The sequence below is a fragment of the Lampetra fluviatilis genome, chromosome 15 (genome assembly GCF_964198595.1).
Source record: "Lampetra fluviatilis chromosome 15, kcLamFluv1.1, whole genome shotgun sequence".
Taxonomy (NCBI): Eukaryota; Metazoa; Chordata; class Hyperoartia; order Petromyzontiformes; family Petromyzontidae; genus Lampetra; species Lampetra fluviatilis.
In genome coordinates this window covers 4,460,828-4,480,869 of record NC_136289.1, presented here as the reverse complement: position 1 = coordinate 4,480,869, position 20,042 = coordinate 4,460,828, and the positions used below count along the sequence as shown (strand labels likewise).

Below are 20,042 nucleotides of genomic sequence, written 5' to 3'. Positions count from 1 at the left end.
CGCTGCTATGTGTAATTCCAAACGAGTACTGTACTGTAATTGTTTCAGATGTTCGAATTTGAACCATGATGCCAGCACACAATAGCCCACTAATTTCAGAAGGCGCCAAGGGATCGCTAACGTCCGCTGCAAAGCGAACTGCATATCTTGATGGTTAATACACCCGCGCTATTCACCAGGGCAGCTTCCCGGATTTAAACAATGACCTACAAGATGCCCAATGGATTATCCCCGCAATATTTGTAAGAAATTATTACATTTTACACTCCAATAAGGTCCCTCAGTTCTTTGGATCACTTTCTTATAAGTACTGAGAGGTCATGGTAGCGAGATGTTAACTACCTTGCCTGGTATACAGGAGGTGCGTGGGTTCGATTCTGACCCTGACACCTGTATATCTGGGGTTTGCATGTTCTCCCCGTGGTCACGTGGATTTTTCTACGAGTCATCCGATTTTTCACATTTATAAACATGCGTTTTAGGGTATTTGGCTTCTATAATTTTCCACATGATGAGCCACTTTATTGAACTATTATTTGTGGCCAGGTCACTTTTGAAAAAGAGCTGTATAGCTCAGTGAATTTTTCATTCAATTAAACGTAAAAATACATATACTTTTTAAGCTATTGGTGAGATCTGAGTTAAATTCCTACTGCCATCAGTGAGGAATGTCCAAACTAGTCCTGATCCTCCCTTGAGTTGACTCAGCCTCACATGAGTACCTGGTGCAGTGTACATATCAATACTGGGGAGACAAAGACGGCCAAGTGTGGTTTTCGCCACACCACTCCCATCCCCTCATGTACTGTGCCGGGCTTTCCCATTCTACCAAGACAACAAGTAATGAAATACTGCGCTAAATGGGCCCACGGTATTCATGGAGGATGGCTCTTGCCTATGACATCAGGCAGCCCAGCAGTATTTATCATGTTTTACTTTTAAAAGGTTTGCCACTTGTTCCATTTTCTTTCCAGGATCATTTTCTATTTGAGGTAGCTGTCCTGGCATATCTGAAGGTCTTATAATACACCACTCAAAAAAATGCAATAACATGTATGAATGTATGTATGTTGAATCTCTTTCGCACCGTACATTGTCAACCGTGGTAATCGCACGTGCAGGAGTGCAACAAACAAAACACTAAAACCAGTTCTAAAGAAATTAGTTTTGAAATTAGATTAAAAAGTGCATAGCTCCAGTGGCTTCACAATATTGGAAGGAAGAGCCTTCCAGACAGTCGCAGAAGCACATTTGAAAAACGTGCGATGCGGTGGCCGTCTTTGTTCGATGGCCAGGTGAAAGTCGCTACGAGGATAACCAGAGTTCGCACGATGGTTTATGCTCCTTGACATGATGATACGATATGATGTCTCGTTTTTTTTTTTACCCCAGAAGTGGCAACCTGAGCAAAGTGTAATGTGAACTGAAGCAGTTTCTGTTGTCGCTCAGGCCGAAGCGATGCCGCACCTTCTCCGTTCTCACCGCCATCTGGCTCCTGGGATTCGCCGTCGCCTTCACGCCACTGTGGAATGAAGACTTCTTTGGGAATTATTATGGCCGCAACGGGGTCTGCTTCCCACTGCACTCGGACCAGACCGAGAGGCCCGGGGCTCAGGCCTACTCCGTTGCCATATTCCTAGGTAACAGCCCATCCACAAAACAACATATTCATAAACTCACAGCTGGCTGTGACGGTTGGTGTGCCATATGTTACAAAGACAAAGGCCCCCCATGTAGCCTCTTAACAGGCTGGAGGGATACGTGCTGTACGTAGCGAGTAGCAGCAGCACCTATGAAGGCACACGAGGGGGTGGTGTGGCCACACACACACAAAGATCCCTAACTCAGCCTTGTATTACAAATTGGTGAGTGGTATTATCCAGCACCTACTTGGTTTATCGCAGCCAATATCATGAACCATAAGTAGATTTTTGAGTTAGGCCTCAGGTTTGGTCCCGCAATTTTTGTCGTGAAGACCCTCCACAGCCAAAAAATGAAATTGTCATGCGGTCTGTAAATTTTTTACATCAAATTATCATTCTTCTACCTCACCGGGGAGCTGAAAGAATAACCCTTTCAGCCCTCACACAACTTTCTCTGATTGCTTAATTTAGTTGGTTTACAATAAAATGAGACCACAGTGGACTTATTTTATATGTCTAGAGCGCCTTAGCTCAAAGGAACTTTACATAGTTTAAAAGCGGTTACAAAAATAGAGTGATTTAGATGGCAGCGGTGTGAAAGGGTCGAGGGATGAGTGACTGTAACAGAGGAAACACAGGGATCACAAAAAAAACCCGACGCTGTGTGTGATGTCTTGTTCTTTCCCCCCACCCCAATGTGTGCACTTACTACTATAGGGTCGGTAGATAATACTATAGTCCGTGGATACTACTACTGTAGTGTAGGCGGGGGGATGGTGGGCTGGGGGAGTAGCGGCCCAGCCCCAGCCGGCCAAGGCACCAAATCGGCCAGCTGGGCAATCTCGGTGAAGCCGGGGGCTCTGCACGGGACTAGGCCTCACCACGGCACTCTGTGAAGTTAGTATTATAGAGTCGATATATACTATTATAGAGTCGGTATATACGACTAGAGAGTAGATAGATGCTACTGTAGAGTAGGTAGATACTGCTGTAGAGTTTGTAGTTACTGCTACTGTAGAGCGGGGGGGGGGGTGTAGTGGCCCAGCCCCAGCCTGCCAAGGTGCCACCTTGGCCGGCTGGGCAATCTAGGCGAGGCTGGGGGCTCTGCACGGGACTAGGCCTCACCACGGCACTCTTAAGTTAGTAGTTAACTGCTATAGACTCGATAGATACTATTACAGAGTCGGTATATTTGACTATAGAGTCGGCAGATACTACTGTAGTGATAGTAGCTACTACTACAGTCATTATATACTACTGTAGTGATCGTAGCTACTACTGTAATGAGAACAGATACTGCTATAGTCAGTATGTACCACTGTAGTGATAGCAGATACTGCTACAGTCAATATGTACTACTGTAGTGATAGCAGATACTGATACAGTCAGTATGTACTGCTGTCACGATAGCAGCTACTGCTACAGTCAGTATCTACTGCTGTAGTGATAGCAGATACTGCTACAGTCAGTATGTACTACTGTTGTGATAGCAGATACTGCTACAGTCAGTATGTACTGCTGTGGCGATAGCAGATACAGTATGTACTGCTGTAGCGATAGCAAATACTGCTACAGTCAGTATGTACTGCTGTCACGATAACAGCTACTGCTACAGTCAGTATCTACTGCTGTAGTGATAGCAGATACTGCTACAGTCAATATCTACTTCTGTAGTGACAGTAGCTACTACGACAGTCAATATATACTACGGTAGTGATAGTAGCTAATACTACAGTCAGTATATACTATTGTAGTGATAGTATATACTACAGTCAGTATATACTATTGTAGTGATATTAGATACTACTACAGTCAGTATATACTGCTGTAGTGATAGTAGATACTACTACAGTCAGTGGATACTACTATAGAGTCAGCAGATACTACTATAGAGTTAGTAGCTACTACTATACAAGCGGTACATACTACTGTAGGGTCAGATACTACTACTGTCAGTAGTTACTACTATAGTCAGTAGATACAACTATACAGTCAGTAGCTACTACGTGGCTCATTAGATACTACTGTACAGTCAGTAGATACAACTACAGAGTCAGCAGATACTACTATAGAGTCAGTAGATACTACTATAGAGTCAGTAGATACTATTATAGAGTCAATAGATACTACATCTAGTCAGTAGATACTGCTATATGCTGCTGACCCGTTTGTTTAGTTACACGCACGCACATAGCGATAGAAAGCCACACCTAGCAAACAGACTCAGAGTGTTCATAGACGTTTATTAAACGTATTGCCTCCAACTTATAGTGTGTGCGCCTCCGTGTATATCATACACTACACTACTATAGAGTATGTAGATACGACTATAGAGTCAATATATACTACTGTAGAGTCAGTATATTCAGATACTGTACTGCTATTGAGTCACTAGATACTACTCACTCTATTGTATGTAGGGTGTGTAGGTATATATGCCTACGTGGGGGCCAAACATTTTTTTTGAGGGGGGGTGGGGTCGACAATTTTCAGAAACCTTTTAGATCAGCTACCTACCCTCCACTTTATATAACTTCTTGGACTTCTGCAAGCCTCTTTTAATTTTGTTAATGGACAAATGATACAGAAAAATGGCCTGCCGGGCTTTCACAATAGTGTGTATATGTTATATTTTTTAAAATATATTTTGGCCCTGGGCAACGCCGGGTTCTTCCCGCTAGTAATCTAATAGATTATTGGCACATTCTGGGGGGGGGGGGTGCAGATTGCAGGACGGAAAATACTCTGAATGTTCTCACGTTAGCTGTAAGGTAAACATCGTACGTCGTCCATTTAGTCATGCTATTCATCACGGCGTACAACTTCATTGGGGGAAGTCAAGGCAGTTTGATGGCAAACACACCAGAAAATAACATACAATTCCAAGGGAACCATGTGCGTGCATCTCCTGGAGAAAATTATTACATTGTCAATGCTTATCAAAAGACCTGCTTTTTTCTTACTGCTCCATTATTGATACTCAAAGGATATGGCTGCGAGTTATATCTCAGTATTGCAAATAAATTATACTGTTTCAATGCGGACAATCATGGATACATGTGTGCATTATGTACGCAACTGCCGCTTGGATGAACCAAATGCAATCATTCTAATAAGTGTCTGTACTGCATAAGTCGTGTGAGGGCCTACCCGGGTGAGGGCCCACCCCACGGGGATTTGGCATTCATTTTATTCTTAAAGTAAAATCCATTTTATAAACAGCACTTGCGTCACTAATTTTTGACCCAAATTCGAAGTCTCACTGATGCAACTGTACGTGTTAAAAAGATGGCGATGCAGAAAATGTGGTGGGAATTCCACATTTCCAGCGCAGGCACTCAAACATCCAAAGAGCAACCACTGTTGGCTTCCATCATACTGTGCTGTGAATCATGGGAGTCTCAGATATGCGTTGTGTTTTGATTGATTGTTCTTACTATAATCTCTATCACTGTGTAGGCTTTCACGGGTGTGCTGCGTCGCTCTCCAATGTGTTTTTGAGTTTTCCCACGTGTTGTTTGGCATGGTGTCCAATGCTTCGCTGCATGTACTGGCAGCTTCTTCAGGAAATGAAATGCTTCGGAGCGGAAGAAGCTCCGAGCATGTGGATTGCAATGTCAGACATCCCCGCTCGAACAACACGTGGTGCAGTCCGAAAACACATCGGACATCTGTGACCTCTGTGACTCAATAAAACCTGATATTGCATTAGGGAGTGATCCCAGACGATGATACCAAATAACTACCTCTCGTGTCAATTGAATACCAACTAAAACTAAACAATTTTTTATTTTACCAGGTCAGGCCCACTGAGCTACATAGCTATTTTTCAAAAGTGATCCGGCCTCAAATTAACGCTCAACGAAGTGGCTCATCATGTGGATGATTATAGCACCCAAATACTCTAAATGCATGATGTTGAATCTAAATATGGAGGGAACAACCGGAGAACCCAGATAAAATTCCACACGACTCCAAGAACATGCAAACTCCAAATATACAGGCGTCAAGAGTCGGGAACGAGCCCACGACCTCCTGTATACGGGGCAAGGTAGATAACATCTCGCCATTGTGGCACCTCTAAGATGTTATAGCGTTCCTGCATGTTCTCTAAGGAGTAGTCACTGCATGTAATTTTACAATGTATTTACAAATTGTATGTGTTATAGCCGTGCTACTCAGAAATAAGTAAAAATGTATTTGTATTATGGGGTTATTGTTCATGTTTTCATTAGTGTCTGGACTATAACCACCAACTCAAAATACTCTAGCAACTTCTTGGTTCTTTCGGTAAAGTCACGTAGAAGGGAAATAATAAAATAATAAAAATAAAATTATTCTCACGACGTTTCGGTCACAACGCAAGCAGCCGTCCTCAGGTGAAGAACAGGTCTGTCGGAAAGACAGCGTCTGAATGAACACTACCAGGCTTGGAAGCGTATATTTAAGCTGGGTTTTAGGGGGAAGATCGAATTGACAAAGGAATTTGCATATCAAGAGGAATTTAGCATATTCTAGATTTGAAGCTTTCGTGACTGCATGGATTCATATTCTTGGGTTTTTTCGGTAAAGTCACGTAGGTAAAAAATTTAAATTAATAAGAGTAAAATTTAAAATAAAAATCACGACGTTTCTGAGGCAACACAAGCTTCCGTCTTCAGGTGGAACCGTCACAGCACGATAGCTGTATCAAGTAAGAGAAATTCCAAGAAAACAGTCCTTGTATATATACTGGTTGAGGGTGGGAGGAGCCAAGGTAGGCCCCCTTTTTATTATTATGGTAAGGTTGGTATGGTAGGGTTGGTGCAGAACTGAGTCTTCCGCCGTTGCCGATCATTGCTACAACTCTGTGGGCTCTCATGAAATTGTCTTTTCTGAGACCAAGGTGCTCTGCAAACCTCCTGGCTACCATCAAAGGTTTGTACACGAAGCCATACAAATATACAAACACAGACATAATTTCAACTGTGATGATGGGTACAAACTGAGTAATCATTGGAAAGATGTTATTAACCATGCAAAAAAGATTTAACTACACATATTTGGACCATCTTAATTGACAGACAACTATTCTTTAGTTACTGCACAGTTTACTGATAGACAGCCAGTTTTGTTTTATCATGTTTAGCTTCTTTTTTCACACGCTGGTTTCCTGCTATAAGTTTTACCCACCAAGCAACATAGCAGGAGGCTGTTTCTTCCTGACCTGCTTTTTTGCTTTTACCTTCTACATGGCAGGGGCTCGGTCCTATTAGCAGCAGTTGCACTTTAACAACTCTGGCACCCCCCCCCCCCTCTCAGCCAGTGTACATAACAAAGGCTCAGTCCTTTGTTATGTAGACTAGCCGTAGTTTCAGCCGCACCAACCTTACCATAATAATAAAAAGGGGGCCTACCTTGGCTCCTCCCACCCTCAACCAGTATATATACAAGGACTGTTTTCTTGGAATTTCTCTTACTTGATACAGCTATCGTGCTGTGACGGTTCCACCTGAAGACGGAAGCTTGTGTTGCCTCCGAAACGTCATGATTTTTATTTTATTTTTATTTTACTTTTATTCATTTAAATTTTTTACCTACGTGACTTTACCGAAAAAACCCAAGAATAATTTAGCATATTTATGGGAAATGCAGATATGGGATTAGTCACTACTTGTGAAATGCGTAGGAGGTGGGCGGGGGTTTCAAAGTCATATTATGCCCGTGCATTATGCAGGATAAGCAGCATCAAAGGGAGGGAGTAGTGTTAGCATTAATAAAGGGAAGGAATGTTAATAGTATGGAGCTGCAGCAACTAAACCACCACGTAAAAAACTAAAATATAAACTATATCAGTGTCATCAATATACTAAATATACTCTCCAATAAGCTGAGCTACTAACAGTAAGTCATACATTACAATTCTACGTCGTCAAAAATATAATATGCCTCCAGCTAAACTTTTTTCTCTTACATCACACGGGTCTACCCCGTACTATATACTGCCATAGACAAACCCAACATTAAATTATATACTGTATTACTATACACCACCTTATACCTTAGACTATACATTGTAATATTACACTATGTATTATTCTACCCACCCTACTGTATACCACACTGCTGTATATTCACTATACAATTACGATACTATATATCACTTTATACATTATATTAAACATTACACTTTTATACTATTTATTATTATACAGTCTGCTAAACAATACCATTGACCGTTGCGTGAAAGGTACTAAGAGGAAGCAACGAAATATGTCAATGGGAGAGTGGTGGTAGGAGACTTGCAGCGGAGCAAATCATTATTTTATTATGTTTTATTTTTATTACTTTATTATTTCCCCTGTACGTGACTTTACCGAAAGAACCAAGAAGATGAATCCCTGCAGTCACGAAAGCTTAAAATCGAAATTTATCTCTAGCAACTGCTTTAATAATGGCTGAATCCCAGATGCAAATGCAGGATCTCCATGGTAACAGCTCAGTGGTGTGACCTCTGAAATATCTTGCCTCCTCAGTAATTCACGAAAATTTTGAAGATCATACCACTGGCTCATGGCCACAAATGGATATGAGCTCTGCCTGGAACTTGTTTTAAGCTTCGAGACACGTTGGCTTCTGAACTTAAGAATTTGACTGATTGCCGCTGCTTTTTTTGTTTTCTCTCTCCTTTGACCTGCACTGGCGTTGCTAAAGTCATCTTTAACCCCTCTGTTGTTTGTGCGGTGTGCAGGAGTGAACCTCATAGCGTTCGTCACCATCGTCTTTTGCTACATCAGCATGTTCTGCAGTGTGCGGCGCACGGGCCTCCAAACAGCCGAACTGTGCAACCGCATCAGCAAGGAGATCGGCATCGCCAAGCGCTTCTTCTTCATCGTCTTCACTGACGCGCTCTGCTGGCTGCCCATCTTCCTGCTCAAGCTGCTGTCGCTGCTGCATGCCGAGATCCCCGGTGTGTAACGCCCCGATACCGATATGAGGCTCGCAACGGAGTGGGCTAACGTTGACTTTGAGCAGACGTCAGTGAAGTCTTGGAGGTGGTCACGGAAAGACGTGAGAGGGGTGTAGTGGGGGTGGAGAGATGATGAGAGAAACCGGGCTGTCGCGATGAAAACCAGGAGCCCTATGTTTAATTTGTATTGAGTCTATAAAAATAAAATAACTTAAGAGAATGACTTGGTGGCATTTTGTAAAAACTTTTAAGCGGTTATTTGAAATGTTTTTTATTTAAAAAAAAAACATTTTTTTCTTACAACAAAGCAGCCGCCATTTCACCGTGTCCCTTGACCTTCCTTTGTGCCGTTGTTTTTTCCCCACATCGCGGCCGTACATTTACTCCACCTGACTGCGTCAAAATCGTAGTCTTCTGGCTGAATGGCGCTACGGTTGCCATTTGAATTACAATTGGGAAGACCGTGAGTTAAAATGCCAGTCAAGGATCCACTCAGCTCATCATCATCATCGTCATTCCTCTAGGAATTGTACATTGAGTATCACTTTCTACGTTCTCAATATATTTTGTTTTGTGAACCCCACCATCAGGCATGTGGAGAACAAGCATTGCCTCACTCATTTGGGGAGAGACGTTGGCTTTTACAACTACAACCCAATGCAGTCCCTTTTCATGTTTTCTTCTGTTTGACATTGATTTTTTAAAACGAAAACGTCGGAAACTCATGTGCAGCATTAACACCATTCTGCTTGTTCCATTTGAGCAATGAGGGTGGCGATCATCTCCACTGTTGTCTCTGGTCCAGCGCAGGCACCTCCTTGAAAGTAACCTCAAGATCAGTGAGGCTTTCCCAAATAAATACACTGCATTATATCCAAGGCGCTTTACAAGAGTTATAAATGTGTACTGTATGACGACCTGAGGCATGCACACTGTTGTAGGAGGCAACGCGTTTATTAAACAAAGCACTGAACACCAGATTCTGTTAAGTGTGGCTAACTTGTCCAGGGCTGCCCACTATGTGCGTGTGTGTTAGCTAGCGAACGGGTCTGTAGCACTTGCTAACTGACCACGCTTCCCGGCTAAACTCCACGTTCACGACGAGCGGCGTCCAAGCCAAGCTCCCCTTCTTGCTTGATCCTCGAAACGAGCCCCGAATCCCCTCGGCGCTCCCCCTTTATCCCTTGGCTGCGCCTCCGCTCCACCTTCGGCCACGCCCCTTGCTTTATCAAGGCCGGGGCTCCCCGCTTCCGGTCACATGCCCTTAACTCCACCAATTGAGGCACCCTGCGCTCAGCGCCCCTCCAGCACTGTGGCTGGCGCGACACCCAGAGACCTCTCACAAAGTGATATCGTGGCATATGAGAGGAGGGGAAAGAGGGGAGGGCGATAGGTCTGGGTATGGGGAGGGAGGTTAGTGGGAATGGGAATTATGGGGGGTACCTAGGGATGGAGGGATGGATGAGGCCAGGGAGAAGAGATGGGTCTTGAGGGAGGAGCAGAAACTAGATGGGGAGGGTGCTTGCTTAATGTGTTCCAGTGTGGAGGGGAAGTTTGTTATGACTGCTAATAATATCTTGTCAACAACCATGTGTAACTTTGACAAACGTAAGAACCCCAAAGCTCAATCCTTACCTCGTTTTTTCCCAAACCGCCGCTCCATCACGAACGCCGTCATGCTTTTCCTCTCACTCTCTCCCCCCCTCTCCCAACGCACACAGGCAGCATCACGTCGTGGGTCGTCATCTTCATCCTGCCCATCAACAGCGCACTCAACCCCATCCTCTACACGCTCACCACGCGCTACTTCCGCGAGAAGGTGCGCCACCTGCTGCGCGAGCACTGGCGCCGCCGCTCCGAGCTCAGCGAGGCAGCTGCCTCCGCCGCCGCCAACGGCGCCGTCATCGGCACGGCTGCCTCCGCCGGCGGCGCCCAATCCGTGCCTCCGTCTGCCTCCCCGAGCCACGCCAAGGTTGGCTTCACCAGCTCGCTCATATGGCTCGAGACGTTCGATGGCAAGACCTCCGGCGCCACCGTCGCGTCGACGGCAATCGTGACAACTAACGGGGGTGCCGCCGGGCAGGCGATGGCCGGAGCGGCGACGGCCGAGGTGGTGGCAGCGACGGCGATGACAACGATGGGCGCCAGTGGAGCGACCCCGCGGTCGTCCTCGTCCTCCTCCTCCTCGTCCTCCACGTCCACGGTGGCGCTGTGCCGGTTCGGCTTCCTCAAACGCTTCTCCAACATCGATCAGATCATCTTACCGCCGCCACCGCCGAGGGGAACTTGATGGAAGGTCTGCGCAGCACAGAGAACTGGAAAAAAGCCCGCAATGGATTTAATTGAGGTTGTAGATATTTCAAAGGCAGATGTGGGAGGGGTTGCGCTCTCGAGAGTGGACATTAGAGGTCGAGTAGTGCCTGTGCAGCAGCTGTGGAGCCGCACAGAGGGCAGTGGCAGTTGAGGTGTGGGGCATCAGTGGCTTGGGCAGCGATGTTTTTCATAATCATGACAAATAGGTTATTATAATGTTTTAGTCTATTACATCTCTTGGACCAATAATTCAGAGTGGTCTCAGTCTTAATGTTTTTCTGTTGTTTTATTTTATCATTCAACTAGGTCTCTTGTTTGGAAATGCAGCTTTATGAAAAGCTAAACCGTTTTGCCTTCAGTTTGCACCACGATTATTTTGAGTTATGTGACTTTGAGCATTACCCTTTCACTAGATTCTACTGTCGTCTAAGCTAGTGAACCGTTAATGCAGATCACTGGCTGAAGTTAGTCTGAATAATATTTTTTGCAGTCATAGGACGCGATTATTTATATACGTGCAGTGTGCATGCAATGGTAACATTTGGATATTTTTTTCAGTATTGTTGATAATGTGCAAGACGACAATGAAAAAAAGAAACAGCAACGTGGATGTCACAAAATTAAACTTCATTAACCTCAGTCTCTAGTGTTGCTGCACATTTAGCCAAATCATCTGTGTAAATATGGGCGTTTATAGCATAAAACAAATTATATGATTTAAACCGTTTATACTTGTGTAATTGCGTGTTTCTAAGTCAGGGACTATAAATAAGCTGATTGAAATAAAATCTAAAAATAAAATACATGTTTTCTACGTATATAATATACAGTATAGTAATATTTACATGCGTACAAACGTAGATGTGTTCAGAATGTTTGCCTAATAAACTTGATACACTGGTGTATGTCAAAATAACAATAATAATATTACATCTTTATGAAGTCCACAGTAATAACCATGATACATTTCAGGTTATTGTTACTTTATTCGTTGCTTCAAATACATTTTCACGGATGGTACATTAATCACATTTACAGAAAACCTGTACATTAATGTGCATTACGTTTACATTGGAATATATTATCTTGAAATTCTAAGATAATTCTGGAAGCTATCTGGATATCGATGCCCTGTGGCTCTGGTAAGAGAAGGCAGCAGAGTCCATCCCGGTGGAGTGAGCGGGCAGAAATATCGATTAGCTGTGGCGTGGCAGCAATGGATTTATTTGTGCCATCTCCAACCCCATTGTTGAAGCCACCACTTTGGCACGGGGGTCACTGTGGTCACATAAATTAATAGTAAAACCAGTAAATTGTTCACGATGGGCTGAACAACACACATATAACTAAGCCGCTTATTTAACTTCCTTTCAAAAATGTTTCGCGCTTAAAGTACAAGTCTCCATTTTCAGGAGAAGACAGTGGAGGGGGGCATAGGCTCTCCTTGAAATGGCATTTTTGAAATAACATTGAAAAAAATTAGCCACCGTAAACAAATTTAACTAATTAAAAATAATACATGATGTTTTAGGCGGTGCCCCACCCCCGCATTTATTCCATGACCTTACCTTTTCCTGCACCTCGTCAGTTTTACAAAAAAAGATTTACCGTGCCAAATTCGTAACGTTAATTGCTTTGTACTTATCGCCTTCCAATTTTCAATAAATCTTCCTAAACGTGTCACCTGAGGCGGGAAACCCGGGGCTTAGTTGCCTTCTCAAATTGGAGCCATTAGCCGCCACCCTTTTATACCGGAACTCCAGTGACAAGGAAATTCCCACAGGACATTTTACCACAGGATGAAATCCTCTTAATGACCAAATTAATTATTAAACCGATTGTGTGGGTATCCCATAGGAATTGTAAAATATTTAACATATATTTAACTTGTTTCGCATCAACATGAGTATATAATAATTTGTTTGGCATACTTTGAGAGTAACAGTTGAAGAAAAGTAATAATTGCATGACGGGCATACATAGACGTTCATTAGGAAAAGTGTTGTATGACATTATTTATATGTTGGACTTACTGGGTAAGCTCTAGAGCTGTACTACTACGATTACGCAGGAATGTTACACACAATTGTACAACTGTGAAGGAATTAGAACATAAATATGGGAAGAGTGTTTAAAAATTACCAAGTACAACATTTTTATATGGTATAATTAAAAGTGGAATTTTAAAGTTCAGTCGATAAAACATTTTCAAGACAATTCCACAATTGTTTAACATAATTAGAAGATTGAGATCAGCCGAGCAACTGGTGCTCACACCAATACAAACACAGACAGACGATGCACTATTCTATAGAGAGAAAAAAACTGGCTCAATTCTTAATGGATTCACACTGATGTGCATTGTGAAGTATGGTCAAGCAAACCCCATGACCAACACCACGTGAGGGGGGGGGGCTTTATCCAGTGGTGGATTGACAAAGGATTCTAAATTATTGGCTTAAATGTTCCCCATGCCCAAATGAGCATTGAGCTGTGCTCGTGTCCACTGGCAGTCCTGTGCCCATGGGAGAAAGTCCAGTCAATTGGCATAGTCTCACGAGGTGGTGCTCATTCATTTGACTGACCCAGGAGGAATGACAGTCTGAGAGCAGACCTTGACCAGAATGTTTTTAATTTATGTTTTGCAAGACAAGTACCCGGTACGAGGCATACACCGCAACAAGGGGGGTGGAGGCGGGACAGAAAACTCCTGCGGACCAAAAGCCCTCAAACTCAGTACTCCTGCGTCCAAATAGTTGGCAGAAATTGAGCTCACTGCCTCCACACACGTGGGGATTATGAACAGGAGTATCGGGGGTTGTTTTAATAAAGGGGAGCGAGAAAACGAGGGAAGAGGGGGACAATGGTAGGAGGGAGCCTGTACGTGCCAAAATGAACTTGTTATCAGCAAATGTCCCGCGGGGCAGTGACCAACTCCCGTTTGCCCATGCCAGAATTTGAACCCCCGTGAACTATAGCAATCGTAAACCTTGCAGCTCCGCCAAGTGACCAACATCTCGAGCACTCGTGTGAGCGACGTGTTAATGCAGTGCAAAACAGCGGGGAAGAATTTACAAATTGTAATTCCGGTCAGGGGTCGATTCAGGCCACTTATTGTTTGTCAATAAAATTAGTACCACTTGTGGAAAGTCAACAGCAGTTGTGCTGCTGTTGAGTTTCCACAAGTGAATGCGGAAATGTCTACAATTGGCGCAGGGCCACGAAGAAAAATGAACACTGCGTATTTTAGCGTGGAGATTGAATTCGCCAGGGCGGTCAAAGTTTTAATATGTTGTTTTCAAAATACTGTAACTGACCCTTGTTTGCAAGGTTTCATTGGATCGATGCGATGTCGTTCAGAGTCCGACTTATATTCCGTGGATGTATACGCTACAGAAGCAGCTGCAGAGAGAAGCAGTTTGTGGGGTGGAGCGGTGGTCCAGTAGTTAATTTACTGCACTTTGAACCCAGGAATCTGAATTCGATTCCCAGCCATGGCTATCATTAGTGGCGAGTGATATCTGTACCAATCTTGAGTCACTCCCCCCCCCCTTTCACCAACCTACACTGATCAGTGTGGTGTGAAGTGGAATCAAACAACCCCTGTGACGAACATGGCCTGGGGAAGCCTTTATCCGGCAGCAGATGGACAAAAGGATTGTATACAAGGTGTTTGAAAACAATGGACCCAATTTAAAAGCAGTATATTTCACGATGGCAACATGTTACAATTACACAAAAAGTTACAAACGGTTTAATGAGTTATCAAGTTGTACTAACCATTTTATAAATGCTCTATGTGCCCTCCACCTGCTGTACGGACAAAATCGAGACGTTAGTTGAATTCGTCCCAAACGCCTCTCAAAGTGTCTTCTTCCACTGAAGTCACTGCTGCCGTGATTCTATTTTTGAGGTCATCCAGATTAGTCGCTAATGGTGGCACAAAAACACGGTCTTTGACGTATCCCCACGAGAAAAAGTCGCAGGGTGTAATGTCTGGGGATCTTGGGGGCCAAGAGTGTAGCGCCACGTCTTTCCCTTGCAACCTATCCAACGTTGAGGCAGCGTGTCTTGCGAATGACTGAGGCTAGGGGCTGTTTTTGCGCTGGGAGAGGCATCTAGCAGTAATCATTTGAAACTCTATGCCCCGCCCTCAGAGGCGTAGCTAGGATATTTTGCGCCCGGGGACGAACTATGAAATTGGCGCCCCCCCCCGCCCCTCCCCCCCGTTTAATCACATTTTACTATTACATCGAATAAGGAATAACAATTTAAATTTGAATGAAACAATGTATTTAAAGAAGCAAATTTATAGAAATTATATTACATGGCTCACTCAGTCACTGTCGTAGACTGGTTGACATAGTCTACAAAAGATTAATTTTTCTTGATTTCACTGTTGCAAACTGGTCAATCACGTAATCAAAATCAGTTTTTTCCAATGTTTCTCTTTCAACGCTAAGAAGAGCAAGATCGCTGAGACGATCTTGTCCCATTGAAGCACGCATTTACGACAAAATAAGTTTCAATTTGCTGAACGACCGCTCACAGCTTGCAATTGAAACTGCTATTGTTAATAAAATTTGCAGTGAAATTCGCAAATTCGGAAATATGTCGTCTCCATAAAACACAATAAAACCAAGAAGATCCAAAGGAGTTTCTGGTAGAACTTCATTCCAGTTACTGAGCAGCATTTTGCAATCTCCAATTTCTGTGAAAAGTTCGTGGCCATTGATGTCTGTGTCATAGAAATTTCCAAAATCTGTGAAATTTCGACGAATTGCATCGACATTGTGTCGGATAGAAGAGTTTTGACGTCCAGCAGAAATCCAAATTTTGTGTTCAGGTCTTTTAGTCGTAAAAACCGTGTTGACATCTCCTGTTGAAGTCGATCAAATATGCTCTTCATAACGCGCACAATTTCTTCTTCTGCTGAAAGTCCTGCATCTCTTGCCAGTTCTCCTGGCATCTTCCGACGTCGCCTAATTCTTCTGTCCACATCGATCCCCCAGGCTGTGCATCTTGTTTTGGCGTTTTATACAGCAACTTGGCTCAAATCATCACAAAGCTTGACAAATTCATGCTCCAAAGATTCAAGATCAGTTGCTGCTTCCTTCAAATTCATAGTAGGATACTGTAAGCGCTTCTGAACACGATAAATGTTTCCAAGAATGACATTCCAGAAATGTAATAAAACTATGAAGTTAAAATTTAATACGCATGCCTGTAACTGTTCTGCATCACTTCTGGTTTGAGGCGTCATAGTTACGTCCTCCGATAATTTGTCTTGCAGCCCTACTAGTTCATCCAGTCCTTCATAGATAGCTTTAACAGCTTCTGATCGTGCACTCCAGCGTGTTTCAGGCCGTCGTAGTTTCCGCCACCAAAAAACAGGCCAGTGACTAAGGCTGAAAGACTGCGACTGTCTGTTGTTTGGGACGTTCTTCCATGTAAGTTCTTAATAGGCGCACGTACCAAAATGTAATTACATGACATGTAGGCTGTGTGTGGCGGGATATATAAACTTTTAGGTTGAGGTGTAGATTTGTGCAGTAGTTTCAGGCTGCCGTGTCCGCCGCAATAAGTTATAATGTAATGTTGTAAGCCTCATTTTGGCGCCCCTTTACCTTGGCGCTCGGGGACATATGTACTCCCCTGCACCCCCCCCCCCCTAGCTACGCCTCTGCCCGCCCTTTCAAGTGGTAAGAGTTTCATTCATGGAACTCAAATCGGGTCCATATTTTTAAACACCCTGCTGCCATCGTAATTGTCAAGCATCTGCGATTGGAAATACAGATTCTACACAGACTTGATCTTTCTACTCAGACTTGACCTTCAAAGTCAAAAGGCTCTAAGCAGTCACCTGGTCACGCTTTTGGTTATACTTGAGTTAGTGATACTTTTGTTTTGCGAACAGCTTTTGCAAAATGTGTTGGATTGTATTTTTATTACTTTGCTTATGTGACACTCATTTAATTTAATCTCGGCAAAGTATTAGTAGTGAAACACAAACAGGAAACAACTGCCCACTGTACTTCTTTCCCAGAAACCTCTGCGAAAGCTCTTGATTGGATGTCAGAACGTAACATCACAGTGTAAAATGATGCTATACCCTCCAGACGACACTATCAGTGGAATACAATCGGCCTTGTTGCATGCCCAGCCAATTCCCGAATTATCGTCATCCTGGTTATTTTGCAAACGGATTAATAATCTGGCCAAATGGAAAGTCAGGACCTTAAACAATTCCTCTTGAAAAAAAATTTTCTTGTTAAAATAAAATGAGAATTACCACTTTGTGTTTATATGTATAACTTCTTTCAGAAGGGACGGTGTTTTACAAGAAAGTCTTATTATGTCTTGAAAAATGTTTAGGTTCATGTACATGCATGAGCATAAAACAGCTATGACCTCCATTGGTGGCCCTGTGCCAGCTTTGAACTTCCACGTTCTTATGTTGGGGGTCAGTCTACAATTAAGACAATCCACAAACATATGCTGAAATTCATATAAAATATACGTGTTTACCAAAATATATAATGATAGAAAATAGTATGTGTTTGCCAAAATATTAATACTTTTTTGTGAATATTACAACAAGATAAAAGGAAAATGTTTGCGTGCTTTTTAGGAATGCGTAGACGTTAACCAACCATCATTGCACTGTTTTAATATTAAACCCTTTGTAATGTCATAATGGAGAACAGTATATATTACCTTTGTGCAAATGTGTATCGGTCAATTTGGAAAACAACGCAAAATAAATCGAAGTAATCGTGGTATAAATCGTTAAACTATTACAAAAAGTGGAATGTTATACATATGCCTTCAGATATAATCCTAATAATATACAAATTTATTTTATTACATCAAAGTAAGTGTATAATAATCTCTGCCATGATACATTCAACAATTTCAAATGCTGTTTGAAATTGAACATTATTTCTAAAATAAAATAAAATTATTTCATTACACACGACGTTTGTGATATTTTTCCTTTGAGGCTCGTGGTTTCCACAGAATTTAAATGATAAAAAAAAATTAATTAACCCAAGAATTTTTCAAACATCCCTCGTAAAAATAGTTTGTCCTCAATGGATGAAAATGTATAATTTTTGGTCTGAAAATGTGTAATTCTTTCCCAAAAACATCGTTATTTCAAAAGTTAGAATTTAATAGTTAAAGTTTAGACGATCAGAATGGTCTGTGTTATGGGGTAAAGTGTCGGTACACTTACCTCTTCCAAGATGTCTGGCCAGTGTGGAAGAATAGGCCAAATACCCTCTAGTGCAGCGGTGGCCAACTGGCGTTTCCCGAGCCCCATGAGGCTCTTTAATCCACCTCATGCGGCTCAATCGAAGGGGCATGAAGTAGAACACGCTATCACAGTAGCAAAGAATAATGACTGTATACTCTTTGGTTCTTTCGGTAAAGTCACGTAGGTAGAAAAATAATCGATCACGACGTTTCGATCGCAACACAAGCAATCGTCATCAGGTGGGACAACCACAGCAAGCAAAAACTACTGAAGTAGGCAAGAGATCTGCCGTGGCACGAAATTATATAGGCCTCGGCAGTAGAGGGGGAGAGAGGAGGTGGGAGGAGAGAGGGGCAGGGCAGAAAGTGGACCCCGCGGCAGCACCCGGGTCACTGGAGTACTGGAGTAGAGATCAGAGAGAGATGCACAGAGAGAGAGAAAGACACAGAGAGTCAGAAATAACAGCTGACATACAGGTAGGATGGAAACATCACAGTCGGTTAAGACTTATCTGGTTAATAACGTCCTTCCAATGATTGCTCAGTTTGTACCCATCTTCTCGGTTGAAGTTGTGTCTGTGTTTATATATCTGGATGGCTTCATGAACAAATCTCTGATAATAGCCGGTGGGTTTGCAGAATACCTTCGTCTTGGAAAAGTCAATTTCGTGAGCCCACTGCGTTAAAACAATGATCAGCAACGGCAGAGGTATTGGTCCTCCCGTGTTTCATATCTGCCTTATGTTCGTGAAATAATGAATGTGTGCTGTGTCGAAAACTTTCAATATATAAATACACTTGGCTCTTTGGAGAACTCATGGGTACTTCTTGGCTCTTGATCTGTTATCTTTTCCTCGATGGGTATGGAGGAGGTCGGGGGTTCTATCCCGATCCCGATGCCTGCTGTATATTTGGAGTTTGCGTGCCTCTTCCCCCGTGGTCGCGTGGATTTTTTTCCTCGATTTTTCCCTCCACATTTATAAACATACATTTATACTCATTAGATTAATTTTTGCTGCTATGTCCAAATGATAAGCCACTTTGGTGAGCTATCATTTGTGGCCAGGTCGCTTTTAAAAATAAGTTAATACCTCAGTGGACTTGGTCTGGTAGGATGGAGATGCCTTTATTTTATTTGTATGTGTTTGGGTGATTTGTTTACCTTTCTTGTACTTTGCATTTCTATCGTGTTTTTGTATCGTTTGTTGTTGCAATGTTCTTACCCATCCCTACTGAACATCTGTGAAAAAGAGCTTTTAAACTCATCGAATTCCTCCAGTATAAATATTGTGTACTCTCTGGTTCTTTAGGTAAAGTCACGTAGATAAAAAAAAAATCAAAGAACACGACGTTTCGGTCGCAATACAAACGTACGTCATCAGGTGAGAAAGAACGATCTGCTGTTCTGGCTTTATATAGGCACGGGAAGGGGGGGGGTGTGTAGAGTCGTGGCTGCAGGAGTTCACGGGGGAGATGGGGGAGGGTTTGTGGCGTGCAGGGACGGGTGGGGGCTGGATAAATTAGCATGTCAATGAGCTTGACATAGTAAACGAAAACAGCACGGGTGGGTGAGTGAAAATCACAGCAGTTAAAACTTTACGTGGCTTATCACGTCCTTCCAATGATTGAGCTTTCGTGGCTGCAGGAGTTCACGGGAGGGGGAGAGGGGGGAGGGTTTGTGGTGTGCAGGGACGGGTGGGGGCTGGAAAATTAGCATGTCAATAATATTTAAATCTTGAGTCTTGAATTACTCTTTGGTTCTTTCGGCAAAGTCACGTGACTTTACAAAAATAACCAAAGAGCAATTCCTGCAGTCAGGAAAGCTTCAAATTAAGTTTAGTCTTGAATTAGTAAACGCGTATTTTTTAGAAAACAGCACG

The 20,042-nt window shown here is 42.9% G+C and overlaps 1 protein-coding gene across 1 annotated transcript in view; it reads left to right on the top strand.

Annotated features, from left to right (window-relative positions):
* LOC144936111 (relaxin receptor 1-like) overlaps nt 1–11,808 on the top strand; it is a 336,972-nt gene extending 325,164 nt beyond the window's left edge. Inside the window, exons 17-19 of the mRNA XM_078862984.1 lie at nt 1,450–1,640; nt 8,374–8,592; nt 10,314–11,808. Coding sequence (XP_078719110.1) covers nt 1,450–1,640; nt 8,374–8,592; nt 10,314–10,882 — 979 coding nt within the window. The 3' untranslated portion in view covers nt 10,883–11,808. The remainder of the gene's footprint in view (nt 1–1,449; nt 1,641–8,373; nt 8,593–10,313) is intronic.
* The last annotated feature ends 8,234 nt before the right edge of the window (nt 11,809–20,042 follow it).